General features: G+C 31.9%; 1 protein-coding gene across 7 annotated transcripts in view; it reads left to right on the top strand.

The window, feature by feature from the left end:
- SUCO (SUN domain containing ossification factor) overlaps window positions 1-25,151 on the top strand; it is a 90,186-nt gene that overhangs the window by 53,120 nt on the left and 11,915 nt on the right. For 5 of the 7 annotated variants that reach the window (XM_031936901.1, XM_031936902.1, XM_031936899.1 and 2 more), the window contains 11 exons: window positions 1,421-1,488; window positions 6,106-6,213; window positions 7,046-7,151; window positions 9,312-9,332; window positions 9,590-9,645; window positions 10,120-10,211; window positions 12,937-13,002; window positions 16,410-16,484; window positions 18,415-18,499; window positions 20,288-21,469; window positions 23,931-24,018. In XM_031936901.1, coding sequence (XP_031792761.1) covers window positions 1,421-1,488; window positions 6,106-6,213; window positions 7,046-7,151; window positions 9,312-9,332; window positions 9,590-9,645; window positions 10,120-10,211; window positions 12,937-13,002; window positions 16,410-16,484; window positions 18,415-18,499; window positions 20,288-21,469; window positions 23,931-24,018 — 1,947 coding nt within the window. The remainder of the gene's footprint in view (window positions 1-1,420; window positions 1,489-6,105; window positions 6,214-7,045; window positions 7,152-9,311; window positions 9,333-9,589; window positions 9,646-10,119; window positions 10,212-12,936; window positions 13,003-16,409; window positions 16,485-18,414; window positions 18,500-20,287; window positions 21,470-23,930; window positions 24,019-25,151) is intronic. The other 2 variants (XM_031936905.1, XM_031936900.1) reach the window with 1 other exon arrangement.

Consider the following 25,151-nt stretch of genomic DNA (forward strand, 5'->3'; position numbering starts at 1 on the left):
GCTGTTTCTAATCAGGAAATTACCATCTTTCTTTTCCCTTAAGTTTATAATCTCAGCATTATTCACTATTCACTTCTCTCCTTACTTTACATATGTACTCAGTAGTCACATGTTGGTATTTCTTCCACCTTGCTTTCACATCTCTTTCTCACTATTCACACAAATAGTACCTTTATTCATGTTGTTGACACATTTAACTGGACTTTTGCAGTCCCCCTCTAATTAGACTCTTAATCTCTCTTCTAATTGACATAGAAAATGAGATATTTGTAAAAGGTGTTTTTAGCACAGTGCCTGGCATATAATTAGCACTATATAAATGCTTTGAAAAAGCATTCCTCCTCATCATCTCTACAGTTGTCAAAGTGGTTTTCTTTAAGTACAGGGCTCAGATCATGTCATTTAGATTTCAGCAACTCCTATTTGGTTGTTAAGGAAAGCTCTTTGCAAGGTGCTCACTACTTATCTTTTTGATTCATCATTATTTTCTTTCCCATATTCTGCAGTCTAGTTATGCAATTGTGATTTTGCTATTCCTAATAAACAGCACCCTGTTTCCTATCTTTGTGCCTTTATACTGCCTGACTCCTCCCATACTTGCAATACTATACATTGCTTCTTTCCCTGCCTTATAGAATTACTTATAAGACTCCCTTCTGTATGAAACTTATCCATATTTCCTTTGATTGCTAATGCCTTCCTATCCTAAAGTACATTGTATTTATTTTGCATGTACTTATTTTTATGCACATATATGTATATATTCATGTCTCCCTTGATAAGAGTCTTTTCAGATAGGGATTATCACTTTTTTTTTAGTATTTGTATCCTTTATCATCAAGGACCATGACAAACATAAGTGTTTTATAAATATGCTTGTTGACCTATTTGAGTCTTGACTCATAATTGTATTTCTACATAAGATAATTCTTTTAAAACTATTTTTACATAAGAGTTCAGGATAAAGTGGCAAAGTTTTTTGTTTTCGTTGAAAATTATGATGCTGTACCTTTTTGTACAATTTTAAGTTGTACAAAATGGTACCTGTTTTGTACCACTACTTGTAAGTGATAATTCCATATGAGATTTTAGTGATTTCTTTTTTAAAAGGGGAGGTGACATTATAAGCTATAATCCTTAATGTCTAAAGGAAATGTGAAATATTATTTCTTTAAATCAAAGCTGATCCTGAGTTTAAGGAACAAATACTTATGTGTTTCTTTTGAGGTATTTATATAGCCTATTAGTTTTATTTAGTTTCATTTCATTATTTTTATAGATTTTAATATGCTTTCTGAGGTTAAACTACTTGAGGAATTAAAATGTGGAAAATCAAGAAATTTATGACTGTTCAAAAATACTTTTTTCTTTATTTTCCTTTTGTAATTCCTTTTGTTATTATTATCTTCTTTTTATATAGAGCACATCTGCAATTCTGATAGAAAACATGGACTTATATATGCTGAATCCATGTAGTACCAAAATTTGGTAAGTTTGAAAAACATAATTATATTTCTTTTATAAATAAATTTTTGTAGTTTTAGACCTATCATCAGAGTTAGGCATCTTGGTGATCATAAGGTTTATTCTGGCCAACTATTTCATCTGGTTTCTGATCACATTGCTCATGCAGTCCAACTAAGTCTAGAAAGAGTTGTAGTTGGATAAACGTTTTTCTGCCAGTTGGTATGAAACCATTGTCAGCCCAACATACTGATCTTTTTTTTTTTTTTTTTTTTTAAACTCAAATGTATAACTTAAAAGTTTCCCCTCTTTCCAGAGTAGGGAACTAGGTGTATAATTAGATGGTTTTCCTAAATTGCTTTTCATACCTTCAAGTGCTATATAGTATATATGTTAGCTATATATTATTTTGGCACATATATTTATTCATTTTAAGTTGTCTGCACATGCTTCCATCTTCTTTAAAATGTGTTTTTTAAATCTAAGTTGGTATGTGACTTCAATGTACATTTTCACTGATTTCTATGGACAATATCCCATTTTCTTTTCTCATTGGAATTACTTCTCTTTGGTCTTCAGAATTTCATTCTTTTGATCTTTCATCTATTCTGTGCTGGCTTTCCTAGAAAAAATAATAGGTCATGATATCTTATCTATATATTTTTTTGAAATCTGCCTTCCATGATCTTGTATTTGTTTCAAACTATTCCTGACTTTTTTCTCCTTGTCTTGTCACAAATTCTGAGATAGTCATGGTTTCTTCATTATTGATGAGAATAAGATTGAGTACCAGTTTCACTCTTGACTTTCTTTGCTTTTGAAGAATGAATTTGTTTTCAGGTTTAAAGACTTCTCTAGGTCTCTTATTTTGTAAGGGGTGTAAATTATTAACATCAAGTTGTTTCTCCATTTTCCTTAGTTTATTTAGTGTGCATAAGTAAGTAGAATAAATGCCCAGTAGGGGACAGTGTTTTCAGTTTCAGATGTCTCCTCCATTGCTGAGCATAACCTTTTGTACGTAATTGGTACTTAAGTGATTATTAAAATGAAATTTCTGATATAAAGTATTTTTACTGTAGATTATGCTCCCATTAGAGAAAACGGTCATGGGAAATATATCTTGATATGCATGTGGACTTCTTTTCAATGGCATCCTTGGGATATAAGCCTAGTAGTGAAATCTCTTGATCAAAGGGTATGGATTTTTTAGTAACTTCATTTGCACATTTCCCATTTGCTTTCCAAAATTGTGTATCACTTCACATCTGTGTCAACAATGCAGCATTGTGTCCATCTTTTCATAGCTACTCCCATCTTTTATTATTTTTTGACAGTTTGCAGGGTATGAGATGAAACTGCAGGGTTCTTTTGATTTGCATTTCTCATAGAAGTAATTTGGAGCATTCTTTTATATGGTTGTTGAAATTATTTTCTTAAATTGTTCATATGCTTTGACTATTTATATTGGGAAATGGCATTTACTTGTGTCCATACATACACATATATTGACATATACATACACATATACACATGCATATGCACACATGTAAGTACATACTATACCACTATTGGAGAAATTTGACCTTAAGATTTTTTTTCCCCTATTCAGCCACTTACCTGATTATCTTTAGCATTAATTTTACTTGCATCAAAGCTTTTTTTAAAAAAGGAGTTACTCTTTTATCTTTGTAATTGCCTTTACTCTTGTTTGACTAAGAATGGATCTATTCAGCTGTAAAAAAAAAAATATGATTTGCTTCTCTTTTCTAAGTTTTTTATGTCATGGTCTAAGATTTCTTCCCCAATGAGATAGATACACACACACACACACACACACACACACACACACACACACACACATATATATATATATTTCCCTAAACAGGGAATTTTGGCGTTTTCTGGTATATTGAACGGTTGGTTGTTGAATACTTTTGTTTCTGATTCTCCCTTCTGTAATCTATTCAATCTCTTTTTTTAAAATAAGCATCAGATAGTTTTCATTGAATTCTTTACTTATTCATATCTTTTTTCTTATTTCCCTTGATAGTGTAGAGCTTTTCTTTTTCCATTTGAATTGTGTTATTATTTTTATGAATCCTATAAAATATCCCTTTGATAATTTGATTGGTATAGCATTAAAAGTATAAATTAACTTTTAAGTAGTAATTGTTACTTTTACTATGTTGTGATAGCCAGTAATGAACACTGTAGTATTCTTCCAATTATTAAAGTTCTTTACTTATATACACATTGTATAGCTTTAGATTTTTAAGACTTTGTGATTGAATCTATTCAAGTATTTTGTTCACTCTGGTAATTATGCCTGATGTAGTTATTTTGAATGGAATTTTCCCTTCTGCTAAGTTCCATCCAATTTTGTTATTACATAGAAATGTTTTGATTTTTGAGGGCTTATGTTGTAGCCTGCAACTTTATTGAAGAGGATTGAAAAACAGATTAACAAAACAGCAAATGAACCAAGTGAAATCACAATAAAATTTAAAGAAATAAAAAATAGTGATCATAATCTATATTATATGCTACTAAAAATAGAGGAATATCTCAAAAATACAAACTAGTTAAACTAAAACAATGCAAAAGATTCTTAAATTTCATTTTAAAAACAGGCTATAGTAAAACTATCAAAGAAAAAACTTAGTTTCTTTGTTTTCACAGAATCTATAAACTTTTAAAGAACAAGTGGTACCATTACTTTACAAATTATTCTCATAAATTGAGAAAGCAAACACCCTGTCAAAGTTCCTTTAATGACATTAATATAGTCCTGATACATAAACTGGAGAAAGTTGAAACACAGGAAAGTGATATATCAGTAATAAAAATGTATGTTTATTGAAAAATTTAAAGAAAAAATCCTTTCAGACTACTGTGTTTTATCCAAGTAATCATTATAATTCATTATGACCATATTTGGTTATACCAGAAATACAAGGATGGTTCAGTATTAGGAAAACAATTAACATAATAATATTTAAAACAAAAAATATCCAAAATTACATAATTAAATAAATACAGGAAAAGCCTTTTAAAACAATTTATGCTTTAAAAAACACCCCACAATAAGGATCTTTTTTTTAATATAAAAATTATATAAAATGAAAAGCAAGTATCATATGTAATAGGAATATACTAGAAGCTTTCTCAGCAAATACAGGAGTAAAGCAAGGATACCATTGTCCTTACTATTATTTAATATCATTCTGGAATGCTAGCAATATCAGTAAGAAAAAGAAACTTACTGTAGTTAAAGAAGAGCTAAAACTATTCCCTATTTATTAATCTTAGAAATACAAGGGAATTAGCAAATATACTAATTGAGACAATTAGCTAATTACTTCATATGCTATATCATTTTGTTTCATTTGTGTGCCCAAAAGAGAATATAAAGTATCCTTAATAAAAGTTCCAGTATTTCAGAATAAAGCATTGAATCTTCTTGTTTTCTTTAACTTATTTTTTCCTATCACATTTTTTTTAAGTGACAGTATTCTTTGCTCCATTTTTTTAAAAAAACATGGTTTGTTTTTTATTTTACAATATAAATTATCCTGTAATTCTTATTACTGAATTGGGTTATTTTGACTTGAATATTTTTTGAGATTATTCATGGTGATAACCATTTTAAAATTTTCAACAAATTAAATAAATTCATCTTTCAGATTATTGATGAAAATATTAAACAGTAATTCCTAAGACTTAGCATATTTTAAAGTTAGAATTTAGCCATCCATTGCGTCTATTCATTAGCCATTGATATCATTAAGTTCTTCTATAATTGTTTGTATATTATTTTGCACATTTAAAAAACATTTTTTTTTTCTCAGTTGTTCAGACTCTTGAAAGCATCCATGACCCAAGATGGAGGAAACTTATTTGCTGAGAAATTCGAACTTGCTTAGGGTTTCTCGGCTACAATGTGTTAGTTGTAGGGCTTGAGTCTAGATCTTCCTGGCTTTCCTAATTCTCATGTTCCATATTTTTCTGTAATTTTATTATAAGTTCCTGTAGGCTAAGACTATGCTTTTATATTTTTTTATTTTTATACTACATGTTATCTCAATAATAGCTAAGCATATAGGAAGTAGTTAGAAATACTGTCGAATTTTTGTTATGGTAGGCAAGACAAATATGGCAGAAATATTTTCAAATACCTTCCAAGAACGTCTTATAGAAATTGCATACATTTTTAGATATCTGGAGTTTTGATTAGCATTTTCAAAAGTGGATTAATGGAGCCTGCTTAATAAACTATTTAAAAATTAATTCTGTAAATAACTGTACACATTTAAATTTGTTTTAAGGAACATTTTCTGGAGTTAGTGCATATATTCCAAGGAAAAAGAAAAAGCATTTTTTTTCCTGTGAATTAATGGACTTCATGGAAAAAGAGTTAAGGGTTTTAAGAAAAACTTGGTGAATTAATTCAAGTTCTTGTTTAGCTTTCAACCTAGTAATTCTCTTCAGTTTGGTTGCTCTAGGTGGTAAAATGACTTGCTAATAACTGTGTACTTAATTGTTTTTTATTCTAAAGAAAAAATTTAAAATTTAAAGCTATTTTAATATTAATTGTATTTTGATAATCCTTTCATTCAGATAATTTCAATTTTTTTTTTAAAGGTTTGTTATTGAACTCTGTGAGCCAATTCAAGTAAAGCAGTTTGATATTGCTAATTATGAATTATTTTCATCTACTCCTAAAGATTTTCTGGTGTCTATTAGTGACAGGTAAGTTCTTTTAAAACCTAAATTGTCACTTTTTACATTGCTTTCCATGGCCAGTACCTCATTTTATAAAAAAGTCATAATTATGATTTATTTTGCATAATAAGATTATTTCTAAAGTATATATAAATTGAATTTTTTGTTTTTGCTCAACATTTTTTCTCTCCCCTCTTCTCACATAGTTACATATAACACAAAAAACATCTACTCAAACATGGATGCTGCTAATGTCATTTCAATGTAATTCAATAAACTTTTATTAAGCACCTTCTGTGTGCCAGCCACTATCCTAAGTACTGATGATACAAATAAGAAAAATGTTATATGCTCAGCTCAAGGAGCTTATTTTCTAATGGGGGAAGACTGCACACAAAAGGAAGTAAGTGGGGGAGGGGTGTGTGTGAATACCACGGGGTTTGACATCTGTGCAGGTGAAACCAGACAGAATTACAGGTAGAGAATAGTATGTCCTATGTTTTCTTGACTCTTCCCATCATCGCCTTAATGTCCACAGCCCTTTTTAAATGACCCTAGATTTAGCTTATCCTCATCCTTTATAGCTATTTGGTAAATTCATATTGTCTAAGAACTATTTCCCCATTAAAGGAACACTTTCCAGACTTTGTTATGAGGATTTTAGCAGTGACTACTATACACATACAAAAAGAAGATTTCTAAAACAAAAAGTAGGCCTGATTATACTAAGCTCAATCAGTGTCAGCTTGGAGGGAAGAAAAAATCAATGACAAAACCTTGATCTATAACTCATGACACAGTATACTAAATAATTATTTGTACTTCCTCCCCCATTTGGGTGGATGTGTATGTTTTCCAGATATCCCACAAGCAAATGGATTAAATTGGGCACTTTTCATGGTAGAGATGAGAGGACTGTCCAGAGTTTCCCTTTAGATGAACAGATGTATGCAAAATATGTCAAGGTAATTATTGGTAATAGAATGTTAAAATTTAGTATACTTGACAAAGTATGCAGGTATTGATCATTTAATTGAAAAATTATTGCTGCTTTGTGAGCAAACTGAAAGCACCAAATGAGTTGATTTTGTAATCTCTGAGCTTATCAAAGTGGTAAATTTATATTTTTTTCCAAGGCTGCCTTTTCATAGTTCTGCTTCCTATATCAATATCTGAAAATAATTATCCAAGGAAATTTATTATGCACCATTGCATAATGCCAATTATCTAAATTCCTCTCAATCTTACTCCTACATATTTTGCTCTTAATTATAAGGGAGATGTTTTATAATCTATTAGGACCTGAAACTTAAGATTCTTGCAATAGCTTAAAAGCAGCAAGATTTTAAAGTGTCTTTTTCTTCCACCTTAATTCTTTAGATATTTGATTTAAAGGTCATTGGAGCACTATCCTACTGTAATAAGTTAAATGAAATGATATTGTGTGTGACGATTTCTTAAAAAAGTAAAAATATTACATTTAAGCAGGAAGAAATTGTTGCAAAACTCATGGTCTAATTTATACAAATGAAATATGTTAAATGTAGAAATCCTACCTTTGTTGTTCAACTTTAAAGGTGTTTTTTTTTAATGTCCCTTTTAAATTCTCTATTTAAATAAGTAAAATTTAGAAGTTAATTTGAGATAACAACTTTGCATTTTCTCCCCTTTTCTGTCCATAGCTGCAAACTTTGAAATCGCTTGTTATGGCTAATTTAGTGACTTTTTTTGGAATGGCAATTGCATTGATTACTTCTACTATTCTTTTAATAATTTATAGCTAGCTGATGATCTTCTGGGGTTTTACTGTTTGCTTAGCATGTATTTAGTTGGCATCTTCAAAAGGGTAAATTTGTAGTATTCATAGTCATAGCCTAAAGTTACCAAGTTTTTTTTTTTTTAATCTGCTTTGGATATTGTTTTGTAGCAACAATTCAATTAAAGCAAAGTCTTGATGTGCTTATTTATTTTCATTGGTTATGTTATTAAATATAAAATTGCATTTTTAGGAACATAAATAATATAGTTTTGTTTCAAATTTACTACCCAAGTTGATGATTAGTCCTTAAATAGATTTATCCCTTTTTCGTTATGGGAAGTTTGGGACATTTTTGGTTTTTATCATTTTTGCAGAATGAGTTAGTTACTGGTGTTTTTGAGTTATTGGGTCTAAATTGTAAGAACTAGTTACTCTGGTTCTCATTCTGTTTTAATCAGTTTCTTATATTGTATACTTTGTGTAGTGTAAAGAACATTGTATCTGGAGTCAGAGCACCTGATTTCAAATCCTACCTCAAATACTGCATTATTCTGCCCTTTTCTGGGCCTCAGTTTTCTGATCTATAAAATGTATTTAAAATTCATAACTTGAAGTCTTTCAAAAAATCTATAGTTTTAAGACCACGTTTAATTTTCTTTAACCCACCACAAATTCCAAATTTGGGAAACCTGTAAAATTGTTCTTTTAAACCATTTTTTTGTGTGCATATGTAGTTATATATCTTCCAGCATCACCAATATTTACAGTTAGTAAATGATTTTTAAAGGGATACTTGTTATTCTTTATTTTTAAAAAGTGGCATTTTATCTTCTTTGACTTTTGTGACTTTGGTTGAGACTGTTTCTTTAAAATAGAATGACAAGCTGTGTAAATCTTTCATGTTAGGACAGCGAACTTTAACACTATATATGTGTATACTTGTGATATAGCTAATGTAGTAAAAGTAGCTATTAAGAGATTAGTTATAATTATTTCATTCTTCTGTTCTATTAACTGATTAAAACACATTTTCACTTATTTTGTGCAACTAACAAGTATTAATGAGATTTATAAATAAATAATTTTAACAAATAATCTGATCAGTAAAGATCATTTTAACTAAAGCAACCAAACATTTGAGATTTTAGAAAATGATAAAGACATATTAGATTATATTTATAAATAGTAATAGCTATAGTTTTAGTTTCTGTTCCAAATCTGAGAGTACTACAACTTTATCCATTATGATACATTTTTTTCTATACTTTCTCCATAAAGTGTAATTTTAAAATATTTGAAGTTACTTTTTAGCATGTTATCTAGACTTTGTACTGATATCTTTTTCTTTTCCTTTCTCTTGCTTCAGATGTTCATCAAATACATAAAGGTTAGCGGCCTTCTCTTTTGGAATGTTGAATGCATAGAGCTTGGTATATTGCAGCTCACCATCTAAATGCATGGCAAATACAAGTTTCCAAGCCTCTCTCTGCCTTCCCCTCTCCCTCTTCCTCTCTCCCACTTTCTCTCTGGGAATGTATAACTTGTTAAAATATTGAAAGTATAAAACTTGAATCTGTTATCTTAAAATTGTAATAAGATTGAACATTTCTGGATTTCCATTTTTTAAATACTTTTATTCTTTAGGTGGAGTTAGTATCACATTTTGGATCAGAACACTTTTGTCCATTAAGCCTTATAAGGTACTGTACAAAATGCATATTCTGGGAGAAAAGTAAACACTAGGTTTATTTCACAGAGTTTAAAACCTTAAAAATATTTTAAAATTAATTTTAAAAATCCTAGCACTTTATTTTAACTGCATTATTTAAAGAGAATTCTTTCATATTTGCATGTATAGCTGTGTAGCTATAGATAGATAGTTTAAGTTACACCTAGAATTTGAAGAATTTCATAAAATTGGAAATGTCAGATTAATTTTGGGATGAGATTTATGTTTTGCTGATTAAATATGATTTGGAAGAAATTTTAGTGTTGGTTTATTAAAAATATTTTAGATTTTAAAATATCTTGCATTTTTGTATAGATGTGAAATTTTAATCATAAAAAACTTGCAAAAGTTTTTAATTATCAAGAATATGTTCTTAAGCTAATAAAATCTTTTTGACATCATTATGTAGAAAGTATATGCATACATATGTGTCTGATGTTTTTAGGGTATTTGGCACTAGCATGGTTGAAGAATATGAAGAAATTGCTGATTCTCAGTACCAGTCTGAACGACAAGAGTTATTTGATGAGGACTATGGTAAGTATAAATGATGCATTTAAGCATTTCGCTTGCTCTTTTTGTGGTAGCTAAGAATTGGAAGATGAATACATGCCCATCAGTTGGGGAATGGTTGAACAAGCTGTGGTAATCTTACTGTTCTATAAAAAAGGATGAACAAGCTGATTTTAGAAAGACATGGAGAGATTTACATGAACTGATACTGAGTGAAATAAGCAGAACCAGAATACATTGTACACAAAAACACCAAGAATGTGCGATGATCAGCTGTAACGACCACACTAGCACCCAGGATACCCTAGAATCAGCCGGAGTCAGGATAAGCAAAAGTCCTTAGTCTTTAAGATTCTTGGTCTTTAGGGGTAGAAGTGAAGGGGATAGAAGTAGGATCTCCTCAACTTCCTTCCGGCCATTGCAAAAAATGACTCTGGCTAGTCTTACTCCTCCCCCTAGTCCCTTTTACAATCCTTTGTATACATCAATCATTGAGCCAGCACAGGATAGTGGGAAGGGCCATTTCCAAGCATATGCCCATAGAGTACTGTCCAATCGGTAGTTAGCCTCAAGTGCTCGGCTGTCTTTACCTCAGTGCATCGACTCAAGAGTTTCAGCCCTCTACAATCAACATTGAAAGATTTGCTTTTTCTCAGTGGTTTAGTGATCCAAAACAATCCCAATAGGTTTTGGACAGAAAATGCCATCTGTATCCAGAAAAAGAACTAAGGAAACTGAACATAAATCGACACGTGCTATGTTCATTTCTTTTTTCTGTGTTTTTTTTTTTTTTTTTCTCTCTCCCATGGTTTCTCTTTTGCTCTGATTTTTCTCTCCGAACATGATTCATAAAGCAATATATATATTAAAAATGAATAAATTTACCAGGAAAAATCAAACTAAACCACACAAAACAAAAGCATTTTGCTTTTCCTTTAATACAACATTTCCTTGTTACTTAAAAAAAAAAAATTAGTGATAATGGTTTTTATAGTTTTGGAATGTAGACAAAATGTATGGCTTCAAAATGGCCTTTTTTAAGATCAGTATAACTGGTGTGTTTTGTTGAATAGTGCTTTTTTTCTTGCATATTAAATATTATTTCTTTACTTCCTTGACTTTCTTTCATGAGCTGTGTGTGAGGTATAGCTAAATTAAGTGGCATGCATAGTCTTATGGCTTAAGTTTCCTGATACATCACTGAGGATAGGGTTCAAAGGCTGCAGTCCTAACTTTGAACCCTATCCTCAGTGATGTATCAGGAAACTTAAGTTTAATTGTAAATGCGCTATTTGTAATACTTCATAATTAACTTTGTAACTTTCACTTATCTACTTAACCTCATTGGGCAGTATTATCTTTATTTACTTATGACATTTTAAAATAAAAGGGAATTAAACCAGATGATCTGAAAGTTCCCTTTTAAATTTTAAGTTCTGTAATTGTTAAATGCTCCACTGCTTACACATATTTTTGTAACCCCAAAAAAGTTAGTTTTTCACTATCCATATCATAGCCTCTACTTGTAATTGTTATCCCAAGGTTCTGTTCTGCTTCATCTTCTCTTTTCATTTCACACTTTTATTACTTGGTGACCTTACTGTTTCTTACCAGTTAGCATTTCTAAATATAATCATAGGTCTATCTAACTCTTTTCTTGAGTTTTTCACCTATCTCCAGCTATCTCTTGGACTTTTAAGGCTCAATATCCCGTAAGTGCCAAACTTAAAAGTCTTTCACTCCTAACTTCTTTCCAAACTGCCTTCTTTTTGTTAAGGATATCATCTTCCCTGAGAAGTAGGTGCTATTATGACTTCCTTGCTTTACAGATGTGGATATTGAGGCAAATAGAGTTTGATTTTCAAAATGACAGCTTTGAATTCAGGTTTTTCTGACTCCAAGCCCAACATAGTCTTCTGCATCTTCCAAGTTGCTTTCTAGTCACCTAGGTTTGCTGTCTCAGCATTATCCTCTACTCTTTGATTAACTTTATCCCAAACATTCCATCTCTAAACATTCACGAGATCTTGTTATTTCTATCTCTTTATCTCTCCTACCCATCTCTCTTTGTCTCGTTATATTAGTCCCTTATTACCTCCACTAGATTGTGAGCTCCTTGAGGACAGGGCCTGTCTTTTGCCTTTTTTGGGTGAGGTATCCCCACTGTTTAGTAAAATGCCTGGCACTGGTGTTTCTTGGTATGCTGGTGCTTAGTGAATAGTTACTAAATGACATTTCATTTGCATTATTATAATAGTCTACCCTCCATTCTATATTCCACATAGCTATAAAAGTGATTTTCCTAAAATATATATGTTTGGCCATATTGCTTTCTTATTCAGTAAACTTTAATGACATCTTATTGCCTTTAGGATCAAATATTCTTTTTCTCTTTGATTTTGAAATCTCTTTACAAGTTAGCTCAAGATTGCCATTCTGGCCTCATATCTTCCTGATAGTTTCCTTACCTTTTGTCCTCTCTCCAGTGATGATGTTCCCTCCCTTCATAATCATGTATTTATTTTATATACATTTATATATACATGGTAGAACATTAGCCTTTTTAATCCAGGGATGGTTTGATTTTTCTTTTATATTCCCAGAATTTAGCACTGTATTGGCACATAGCAAATACTTTGGAAATATTTGTTGATTGATTATTCTCAGTTATTTTATTTTTAGTTTCTGTATATGACAGTTGTTGGCATGGCATAATTTTTATGATGGTGAATTACTTTATTTTAAACAGATTATCCTTTGGATTATGGTACTGGGGAGGACAAATCTTCAAAAAATCTTCTTGGTTCTGCTACAAGTAAGTATTTCTCCTCTGATACTTTGTATGAGTGTTTCCCAAATTTTTAATTCTTTGGTTCATTTGGAAATTTCTAACATTTGCTATGACACTTTCTTGATTCCCTTATATCTGATGAAAATTGATAGAAGCAAAATCAATTGAACTTTGAAGAAAATATTATTGATTAGGATTTTGAGGAGGTCATTGCAATAAATAATTAAGGATGACATGGAATGACAGGGCAAAGGGGAAAAGAGCCCAGAATATTGATATGTCAGTGTATATAAAGGGAAAAAACTGGTCTTAGATGCAAGTGAAGTACCATTATACTAATTGAGTGTAGTATGTATTCATTTTTGATCATAATTTTGAATATTGGTCAAAATGGAAATGGAGTCTTCTCCAAAGGACAGCAATTGAATCCATTAGATCTGATGAAATTACCAAGTGAAATAGGATAGAGAGAGCAAAGAAGGGCCAGGACAAAGCATTGTGGAACAGCCAAGATTATCAGGCATGACTTGGGTAAAGATCCAGTAGAGGAGTTTTTGAACAAGTGATTAAATAGGTAGGATCAAGTAGGCAGGAAAGAGATCAGTATCCCAAAAACCAAGAGAAAAGAGAATTTCAAGAAGAAAAGATGGTTAACAAGGTCAGAGGTTGCAGAGAGATCAATAAAATGATAAGGATTTTGAGAAAGTCCATTTGATTTGGCAGTTAAAATTAATTTTTAACTTTGGAGAGAACAGTTTGGATTGAATGATGAGATTAGATTGGAAACCACACTGTAAAAAGCTAAAAAAGAGAGAAGGAGGAAAGAAAGTGGAGATACTGTAGATGGTCTTCTCAAGGAGTTTAATCATAAAAGGGAGGAAGTGATATGGAATGATACAGAGATGATATATTATAAGATAGTTTGTTTTGGTTTTTTTTGTTGTCGTTGTTTTGTTTTTTTGAATGGAGGAGACTTGGGAATGTTGATAACAGAAATATCCATGACAGATTGGAGCTAAGCAAGAGAGCAGACATGATAAAAGGGGCAATATGTCGGATTTGGATCACTTGTGCTTAGAGAGGGATTTGCTATGGCAAGAAGGACCACCACTTTGTACAAGACAATGTTTCTTGTAACATAGAAGTAAAACTAGAGAGAGATTTAGGTTATTATAGTCAGATGCCATCTCTCATCAGCACTCTTAATTTTTAAAATTGGCATACAGAGTGTGTCTGTATGTCTGTGTGTGAGAGAGAGAAAGTGAGAGATAGGAGAAAGAGAGAGAGAATGAATGAGAATGAATTATTATAGATTTGGAAGACTTTGTTTTTACTCAGAAATTAATAAGTGAGGAAAAACTCATAAAATATCATGAAAAGTAAAAAGTGTTCTCTGTTATTCCCACTGCCAAATCAAGAGGAAAAAAAGCAGGACATTCATTCTAGAGTGAATGTCCTCATAGGACACCTAGAAAGTAAAGTATTTTTCACATGTTATGAATTCAACGCTGCATGTTCAGATTATTGCTAATTATCTATAATACAAGGCCTAGTTAATATGCTTATAAGACATTATTTACATTTAGTCACTATTTTTCTGTATAAATAAATGAAGATATCAAAAGAGTTTCACAATTATTCTGAGAACTACTCATTTCAACACTTCTAAAAAGTTAGAATTGTCTTATGTTTTTCTCCAGCTACATTTTTTTTTTTTTAGGTCAAAGATAATCATTGATTTTAAGTTAGTCTAACATATCAGGTACGGAGAGGTCCTTAATACTGAAATGAGATGAGTTCATCTAGCCTCCCAATCTATTTATGTTTTCCCTTGTACTCCATTTGGAGCTCTGGTTTATCCATTGCAAAAATACGTTGTGGTATGAAACCTGGATTTGTGAAAGCTAATAGTGTTTTGTTAGATTCTGCTATGTTGAAAAAGCTCCAAGTATATTCCCAGAATAGACTTGTCTTTTCCCCAAGAAGAAAATACAGAGAAGCTCAGCAGTAGGTCAAGACTTGCTGATGCATTATTTGGACATGACAAATCATAAAAGAAAGAAAAATTTGGAATAGCCTTCATTAACTTTTGTAGTGGTGGAGGCAGTGACAAAATGAGTATTCTAAGAATCACAGGGTTTTTAGAATGTTAGTAAACAATAAGTTAATTGTTAGCAATAGAGTATCTACTCTGGAGTCAGGAGGATCTGAGTTCAAATTTGGTCTCAGACACTTAACACGTCCTAACTATGTGACCTTGGACAAGTCACTTAACCCCAATTTCCTGACCCCCAACCCACCCAATTAACTATTAGTACTTTAAGTGAAATCCTAATCCATTAATCCACTGCTTGAGTAGTTTTTCAATAATCAAGTCATATAAATATTGACATTCTCACTATAACTAAACTAGAAGACAAAAGATATTTGACTCTAATTGGAAGCATGACTAAACTAATACAAGTGTTGGCAGAGATGGACTTTATCATTTGTTAAAAAAAAAAAAAGTAAGTAAAAATCATTTTATGAAATACTTGATCCTTTTGTATTGCATGGTAAGTATTTGGCAAAAGATCATTGTAAAGATAGGTACACTTTAGGCACCAATGTAAAATAATGAGAAGATATTGAAAGTTTATCTATGATGATTCCAGTAAGTTCCAGTTAAAATCAATTTATATTTTGTTAGAGGATAAGACAGAGAAGCTGCATGAATTAGAGAAAAGGAAAAAAAATATTGGAAAACATGGTTTAGGAATAAGAAACGAGAGGTCAAAGCTAAGCAGCAGCTTAGATATCATATGTACTAAAGGAGATAATCTACTTCTCACTGTGTGATAACCATGGAATAAAATAGCAAAGCAAAAAGGACAGAGAGAAAATGATTATAGCAATGAGTCATTCTTGAATCATTTAGTTTTAGCTGATATTAACTATGCTTATAACTTTGAAGATCACAAAAATCTACATAGATAAGAAAGAGAATGAAAACAAAAATATATAGCATGCAGTTGAGATGTTGAAAATAGAATATTTTCTGTTGAAGAATTGAAAATGTATATTAATACATACTAACACATTTCTTTAAGGAAATATAACAAACATAAACGTCACATTCTTTCTCCCCTCTTGGTTTAAAGGAAGATTATCTGTTCAGGAGTTTATGGATATATGTGGGTCAATCAATATGTGGATCTTTGATAATAAAAATATTGGGGTTGGGCATACTATGATCACCTAGTGTACAGATCTATTGTACATTTGCACCTATGGATGAATAAACTGTCCATTATCATCAAGTATGCTATGAATTGAGGCTCTATTGGCTAATTCTTGAATTACATAGAGATTTTTGTTATAATTTTTGAAAAGCTGTTTGAAACAGTGACCCTTCATAATATTCCATAATTGAGACTGTGTATTCTGTTTAGATGCCATTCTGAATATGGTAAATATTGCTGCAAATATTTTGGGAGCAAAAACTGAAGACCTTGCTGAGGCAGAAGGTATCTATCTACTCATTAAAAAATTTTTTTCACAGGTTGGCTTCTTAAATATTATCTGTCCTATTGTTCTACCTACCTAGGAAGACCAATCAGAAAAGTAGTTAGATTTCAGAAAGAAAAATATATAAATAAGATACTTAAGAATATACTTTTTAGAGGTATTAACAACTTCTACATTTGTAGCAGGATGCTATTAACAAAAGTGCAATTCATTCCCTTATTAATGGTTCTTCCTTGATTACACAGATGCAGACACATAGCTACACACATGCACAACACATATATTCATTATCTATCACTTAAATATTCCATTTATTAAAATTGTTCTAATTGATTTGAATAGTCAAGAGAGAGTGATATTGATAATTTTGATTCTTCAGTTGTTACTTAAACAGGTTTTCTGTCTAGTGACCTACCAAGAGAGTTTAGAAATAAAATAGCTATTATTGTCATCTGTTTAGGGAATCAGCTACCCATTTCTCTTAATATTCTTGCCATTTAGAACCCTAGCATCCTTTACAACATAGCACCATTTTATCTTTTTCAATATTATTTCAAAATAGATTACTTTACATTATCACACCTACCTTTTTCCAGTCTATTCTCTAATGTGAGTTCTTCTTCCTCCCTCTTTTTTACCTCTTCAGTTGACGTCCATCATTAAAACCAATTCAAAAGCTATCATCATACCTTTGAATTCTTCCTTGAACTCTATAGTTAGTGGCAGCCTTTTCCTGAAGGTGTCTCACATGGTATTTTATTTTGTAATTCTCTAATATACTTAATAATTTGTCTTATAGCTATTTGCTCTATTGTTCCATCAGTTTATGAAAGCATAAATTCCATGTGGGCATGGACTAAGTCATTGCTTAGCTTTGTGTACTTCCAACCTCCTGATCTTTTCCTAGAATAAAAAATAGTTATTTAATGTTTGATATATAAAACTCCCATGTGATTATTGCTTTAATGGACCCATAATGAGTAGCTTATAGATAATAATCCTTAGCTGATACAGGTTATAGCTTTCCCATATCTTAATCTTGTGATTTTTTTTTATCTGTTTTCCCATAAATCTTTCATATGTGATCTGTTCAGTATTCTAGAGATCTTTCTTTTCTGTGTTTCAGAGATAGCAGTGTTTTACCCAGATTGTCTATCTGCTGCTTTTCATCCTGTTAATTAAAAAAACAAACAAACAAAAAAACCCCAAAAAAAACAACTATCTTCTTTTCCAAGCTATACATGTTGTTAAAAGACCGATTAAGTCTTTTACCATTTTCCTTATGTAGTCTTTGGTGACCAGCAGCCTATATATATCCACCATCTTTTGGTTGCCCTTTACCTTGTTTGTAATTTTAACTCTTCTGTGACAACATGATCTCATGTTAATTATTATTAATGCCACAATTAGAGTCACAAGTTCATTTCCTTCTTCCCTTTCTTAAGTTCTAGAGTAGGATAGAAGACATAGAAGGAAAGTTAGAACAGTATGTGTGTTACCATATTCTTATTATACACTCTTGTCTTTTGCCTTAAACTGAGATTGGGGGTAGAGGGGAAGTAGATATATTGAAAAATAGCTCCAGTTAAATGCTTTACTCAGTTTTTATGGTTATCAGTTTTGGGGGAGGTGGGCAGACAGAGAAATATGATTATATATATTTAGCTTATATGATACTTGCTTTGCATTAAGTACCAGTGAATTCAGTTGGGGAGGAAATGCTAAATATCATTAGGGTTTTTGGTTATTGAATTTTTACTTTTGTTAAGACAGCTGATAGTAGAATTATTGTAAGGATAGTATGCTCTACTAATAAGTATTTATTTTAATAAGAAAAGAGTTTTCTCTTAAGGTGCATGTGATATAGCTGAAGAAAATATTCTACTTAATTACCTCTCAACGTGGATTTGTATATTTCTTTTAAAATAGGAAATAAGAGTGTATCTGAGAATGCCCCGGCCACAACAGCCTCTCAGATGTCAGATTCAGAGCCCAGCCCCATTCCATCACCTGAGTAAGTTACAGTAGTGTGCTAGAATATTGAGCTCAGAAGCAGCAGTGTTAATTTGAGTGCCACTGAAATATGAAATATTACTAGTAAAATTTTATATATATATATATTTATATATTTATATTTTTTATATTTATATATATATTTATATTTAAATATATTTTATATATTTATATATTTAAATATTTTATATTTATATATATAAAATATATATATATATATATATATATATATATATATATATTTTAACTCCCTAAAACATTAAATCTTAGACTTGATTATCCCAAGCAAAACATAAAAGGGCATTTGTTATAGATGATCTATTATAGTAAGGTAGGTACAAACAAAAACCAAAAGGGGAGGGGGGGGCGAGAAATGCCAGGTGTACATGATTTTGATCTAAAAATAGTATTCTTGGCACTAATGTTTTTCCTTACTGCAAATTTTTTTCTGTTGAGTATAGTTACAGTTGTAGGCCAGAGCATTTGTTAAATTGTCCAGTTAAAATGAATCTAAATAGATAAATGTTTATTAAATGCATTCCATGTTCCTATGGTCTATATATAGGGATATGAGAAAAATAACCTCTGGTAACTTATGATATTTCTAAGGTATTCCAATTAACAAGCAATATGTACTCAGTTGATAAATTTTATGCTACAGATTCCTCTTAAGTGTTAAGGAAATCAGAGTTAGAGTGTAGTATCTTTAATTTAATTAATTTTTGTATCATTATTGAAAGTATTTGATGACTGGGGGAGGGAAGGGAAATAGAGAGGGAGTCATTATAGGTAGGCCTCCTTTATTTTTTATTTTTTAATTTAATAGCCTTTTATTTACAGGTTATATGTATGGGTAACTTTACAACATTGACAATGGCCAAACCTCTTATTCCAATTTTTCTCCTCTTTCCCCCACCTCCCCTCAGATGGCAAGATGACCAGTAGATGTTAAATATATTAAAATATAAATTAGATACACAATAAGTATACATGACCAAACCGTTATTTTGCTGTACAAAAAGAATCAGACTCTGAAATATTGTACAATTAGCCTGTGAAGGAAATCAAAAATGCAGGTGGGCAAAAATATGGGGATTGGGAATTCAATGTAATGGTTTTTAGTCATCTCCCAGAGTTCTTTCTCTGGGTGTAGCTGGTTCAGTTCATTACTGCTCCATTGGAAATGATTTGGTTGATCTCATTGCTGAGGATGGCCAGGTCCATCAGAACTGGTCATCATATATAGCATTGTTGTTGAAGTATATAATGATCTCTTGGCCATGCTTGTTTCACTCAGCATCAGTTCATGTAAGTCTCTCCAGGCCTTTCTGAAATCTTCCTGTTGGTCATTTCTTACCGAACAATAATATTCCATAATATTCATATACCACAATTTATTCAGCCATTCTCCAACTGATGGGCATCCACTCATTTTCCAGTTTCTAGCCACTACAAAAAGGGCTGGGTAGGCCTCCTTTAGTCAGAGATTATGATTTAGTATGATATCATACTATTCTTAGTCACTTGAAAAATTAGTTAACTAGATTCTTATATATATAAAGCTTTTCAGCAGTGGTATTCTGTTTTGGTCCTTTAATCAAGCAATGTCTCCAAATAAAAATAATGTAATAATTTTTTTAAAAAACAGTATTTGAACATTTGAAATATTGAACAAATTTAACAGATATTATATTAAAAGTATTAACAGTTATGTAAATGAGTGCTTACTGTGTGACTCTCAAATCCTGCAAATCTAAAGGCAATTTGTAATGGAGATGTTTATTCATAGGTTTGTAACTGCTGAAGGTCATTTACCAGATATAGAGCCACCTATCCCCGACTTTCCCAAAGAAGGCCCAATTGTACAGTTGGTCCAAGAAGAAGAGGAGGAGCCAAGCCCATCAACTGTCACTCTTCTGGGGAATGATGAGCAAGAAGAGGAGTCCCCGGCCTGGTCTGAGCTGGAGACACAAGCGTACTGCAGCGAGCTCCCACCAGCATGTTGCGTCTCTAGCTTCTCAGAGTATTTGCTGCGGTGGTGTTCTGTGAGAGTTGCTCTTTCTCGTAGGCGCAGCAGAACAATGGGAAGCAGAGAGCCACGCTCTCCAGTCCCAGCCCAGACTCCACTACCGCTCTCCCCTGAGCCAGTGGAGACTTTGCTGCCACAGCCTCCGAGTGAGGAACTAGACAGTAAGGGCATGGAGAAAGATACAGAAACTGCTGTGGCACACAACCTGAGTGGTGCTTTTCATGAAGAGCTGGTCAATCATACCAGAGATGCTATTGAACTAGAGCCCAGCCACCCTCCAGCTGTGTCTCAGTCAGTCCTTTTGGATGCAACTCCAGAAATCAAGTCATCCTCAAAAGCAGAGATTCCTGACCCTATTAAGAATGAAGTAGGACAGACAGTGTCACAGCTCTTTCCTCAAGAAAGCATCATTGAAGTTTATACAGAAACAGAAAAAAAATCTGAGAGCATTGTGGCGACAGAAAAGCATGCTGTGATCCATGAAACAAGTACAGTGGGCGAAGTCAAGGACAGTAGCCTTCGGGATGATTTAAGCTCAATTCCGATGATCTTGAAGCCTTCAGAGTCAGTTCTGCCACCCGAACACACGCCCTCTGTGGCAGATGATGAAGATGAGGAAGCCAAGGTGACCACCACCACTGACACCTACAAGCCCCTCACCCCTCCCGTGGGGGAGCCTTCTCCAGTTTCTGATATGAGAGATGAAGAACAAGCGGCCGAAGATGTCCTTCTGGCTATCCCTGTGCATGGTGGGTTGCAGAGGACAGCCCCTGATTTTTATGCTGAATTGCAAAATTCAACAGACCTAGGGTATGCTAATGGAAATCTCGTCCATGGATCAAACCAAAAGGAGTCTGTCTTCATGAGACTTAACAACCGCATTAAAGCCCTAGAGGTCAACATGTCTCTCAGTGGCCGATACCTAGAGGAACTTAGCCAAAGGTGAGATTGTCATAGATCGATTAATGGTGTCAGTCGTACCTGAAAGGCAAGGACTGGGAAATCCTTAGGATATTCAAGAAAGAAATGCTATAGGTCAGAATTGAATTAATTCTTTATTATAATGGTATCTGTCAATATTTAACTAGAGAGTTTAAATACATACACATATACTTTCTCGTATTTTTTTCTGTGTGTGTCTTTGTCTCTCTCTCTCTCTTTGTCTGAATGATAGATGAAAATGAAGTAGTATCCTTTTATTTCTTGGTAAGTTTTAATTGTGGAACTTCAACCACAGCTGATTAATATTATGAAAATTAAGTTTATTTGAGGGTGTCAAGTTTAAATTGTTTCACTTCCTCTCTTTAAGACAAGAGAGGAAGTCCAGTCCAACTTTGGACTACTTTATTGCATGAGCCTCAAGAAGGAAAAGTAAATTAATGCTTAAGCTCAGATTGGCTATTTTTCACTGGGGAAGGCTGAAGTGAGATTTGAGGTTATTTGTGAATAATTGAATCCTTGATATCAAACTATCCTAAGCTGCCTCCTATGGATATGTTGCAAGAGTTTTATGATTTTGATCTTAATTTTATCTTGGCATTGGAAATCATAATTAAACCATTTATTGACCATTTGAAAGAAATTTAATATAAAGATAAATGAGTTAATCCTCTATTTTTGGTGAATACTAGATAACCAGATTGCAAGGGGGATACTTGGCTTTTAAAAATTAATCTTTTTTTTTTTTTTTTTTTTTAAAACATCACCTGAATTTCCCTTCTCAACCTGAGAAGAAAAGAGAAGGAAAAAAAAGTTCATGAAAACCAATCATCAGATCAGAAATGCCAGATATTAATGTGAAAGAAATAACCTTTTTGATGTCTCTTCTTTGGGGACAGACTTGTTCATGGATAGCACACTGAAGACCTAAGTTATCCTGCCTCATATACTTACTAACGGTAGTAAACTTAAGTATTTTACATGATTGCTCTTAGCTTCACATTTCTCATCTATAAAATATGGATAATATTTTTATTATATTACATATTTTTTATATATTATAGTACTGCTCATTATATGATTTTTCCCAATCATGGGAAATGAGCAAATTTAGCTCCCACCTTTTTTTGGAAAGACAGAGAACTATGAGTTCAGAATTGTTACCTGCTTTTTAGATGTATATGAATTATTGTCTTTTTATTTATAAAGAAAACTCACAAGATGGGGACTGAGTATATAAAGAAATAATTGTTGATATAAAAGCAAATAACATTAAGAAAACATAACTTCCTCTGTACATGACATTGTTAACATGGGATTCAAGGCAAAGCTGAATGTTAATTTTTAAATAATTGGGTGCTGTATTCCTTCATCACCTCTCTCCCCACTGTTGTTTTTTTTTTTAATTTATATGGCCAGACATCTGCATCCAGAGAGAGAAATATGGAGACTATTTTCACCATTTTTTGTTTGTTTGTTTTTCCTATGGTTTTTTCCTTTTGTATGGATTTTTCTTTCACAGCATGATTAATAAGGAAATATGTTTACAATGATTGTGTGTGTGTGTGTGTGTGTGTGTGTGTGTGTGTGTATATATATATATATATATCTTGCGTTCCAAATTTTTCTCCTTACTTTTTCTCCACTCTCCTCACTTTGACAGCAAGTAACCCAGTGTAGGTAAAAACCTGTGTAATTCTTCTAAACATATTTCCTCATTTATCATATCAGATTGCTATATATCAGATTGCTTCCTATGCTGGGTAGGAGGGAGATTAGGGAGGGAGGAAGAAAAAAATGAATATTGAAAACTATCTTTACATGTAATCAGGAAAATAAAATGCCATTCAAGGGGGAAAATGTGGCCAGAGCACCTAACAGACAGAATTCTTGATACATACATGTTGACAGATACATGAATATTCAGTTTTGGATATGACTAACATTCCTTCTTCCCATGGTTGAAAAGATAATTTCTGACCACAATTATAACATAAGACCTTGTGCTATGGGTAATACTAGAACTGGGCCATTGTAGAAGAGTAGGATTTCAGTAGACCAAGAAAAAGAAAAATTATATTGAGTGAGACCCCAGTAGTCACTTCTTTCCCATTTCTTACCTGTTTCCTTCTGAGTTTCAAAATCTCCTTTCCTTGTCTCTCATTACCTGTCCAGCATACCCTGCAAATAAATCTCAGACAAAACAAAATTGTAGACCACTAAGGAATATGATGTTGTCACTATCACTAAATATATCAGTAGGTCCCCCATGACCATTTTTCTTTATGTTTGTAAGTAGTTATATAAATTATCAGTTAATGAAAACAAAGAATTATCATTGATGGAGAAAATCAATGAAGGAGTTGAAACGCAATAATAAAATTCTCCAAAGTAGAGGTTTTGTTGTAATAATAAGTAAATTAGGGGAAAATGGAAAATAATTGAAAGTATATTCATTTCACAGGTATCGAAAACAGATGGAAGAAATGCAAAAGGCCTTCAATAAAACTATAATAAAACTTCAGAATACTTCTCGAATAGCAGAGGAACAGGTAAATAGTCTTTCTAGCTACTATACTTTTTAAAAATAAGCTTCTCCAAATAATCATTAAGGTATTATATTTTCTGCTAGTTTAAGGCTTCTATTTTATGTTGGTGTATTTTGTTGTTGTTGGTAGACTGTATGTGGCTGTCAGCATTAAGAATTTCCTTCAATGTAATATCTTCATAATCTTGATCAAGAGCATTTGAATACTGTTTATGACTAAAAATAATTGGTTTGGGTCTTTTTAATTATTATACTTTTTTTAAATTAAAATTTTCAATTTGCTATCTTAGAATACAGCAAGAAGAGAGAACAAAATTTGGAAAAATATAAAGAATAATGATGCAAATGAATTTTGTCAGTATATTTGGTGGTTAGCAAAACTAACTGAAATTTTTGAAGGGAATGCTGCTTATTATACCATTATATTAAGTTCTCTACAACATTGGCATGTTAGTTTTGGAAGTTAGTGACTTCTGGATGCTAAAATTTTTCCTTGACCTAACCCAAAGAGAATAGTTACATTTAGTAAAAGACGGTGATCTTTCCCCTCTTAGAAGTAAGAATACTGTGAAAATTTGATATAATCATAGAATTTCCTCCCGCTCCCAATTATTGGATACCACTAGTGCTGTTTAATAAACTTGATGCATTTTTTTTGTCTCAATTTTAATTAAAAATGGAGTAAACTGATAAAAAAATTATTTCAGTTAAACCAGATAAGGAAGTGTAGAGTTATATATATATAAATCTATTCTGACTAAGCATCTGTAGAACAGGGTTTTTAATCTTAAACATTTCTAAGTTCAATTTAATATGTCATTAAATTCCTATTAAGTTCTAGGCACAGGAGACATAAAAATTAGACATTTCCTTCACATATTACAAGTTGAACACTTGGGTTAATACTTTTAAGAACTATGAGATTCACCTGGATTCATTCAAGTCTTTGAGATTTTTGTGGTTTACTAAAAATACAAATACAAATGAGAGGGGGATCAAAGAGGCAAGTTCAAGGTGGAGATAAGAGGTGCATCAGGGCTACTGCTGGCAGAGTAAGCCCTTTCATTCTCTGAAACTGAAACAAAGGAGAGAATGGGAAATGATATCCTGGTTATTTGAAATGTGAAGTTGAAGAGG

The sequence above is a fragment of the Sarcophilus harrisii genome, chromosome 4, assembly GCF_902635505.1.
Source record: "Sarcophilus harrisii chromosome 4, mSarHar1.11, whole genome shotgun sequence".
NCBI classification, from domain to species: Eukaryota; Metazoa; Chordata; class Mammalia; order Dasyuromorphia; family Dasyuridae; genus Sarcophilus; species Sarcophilus harrisii.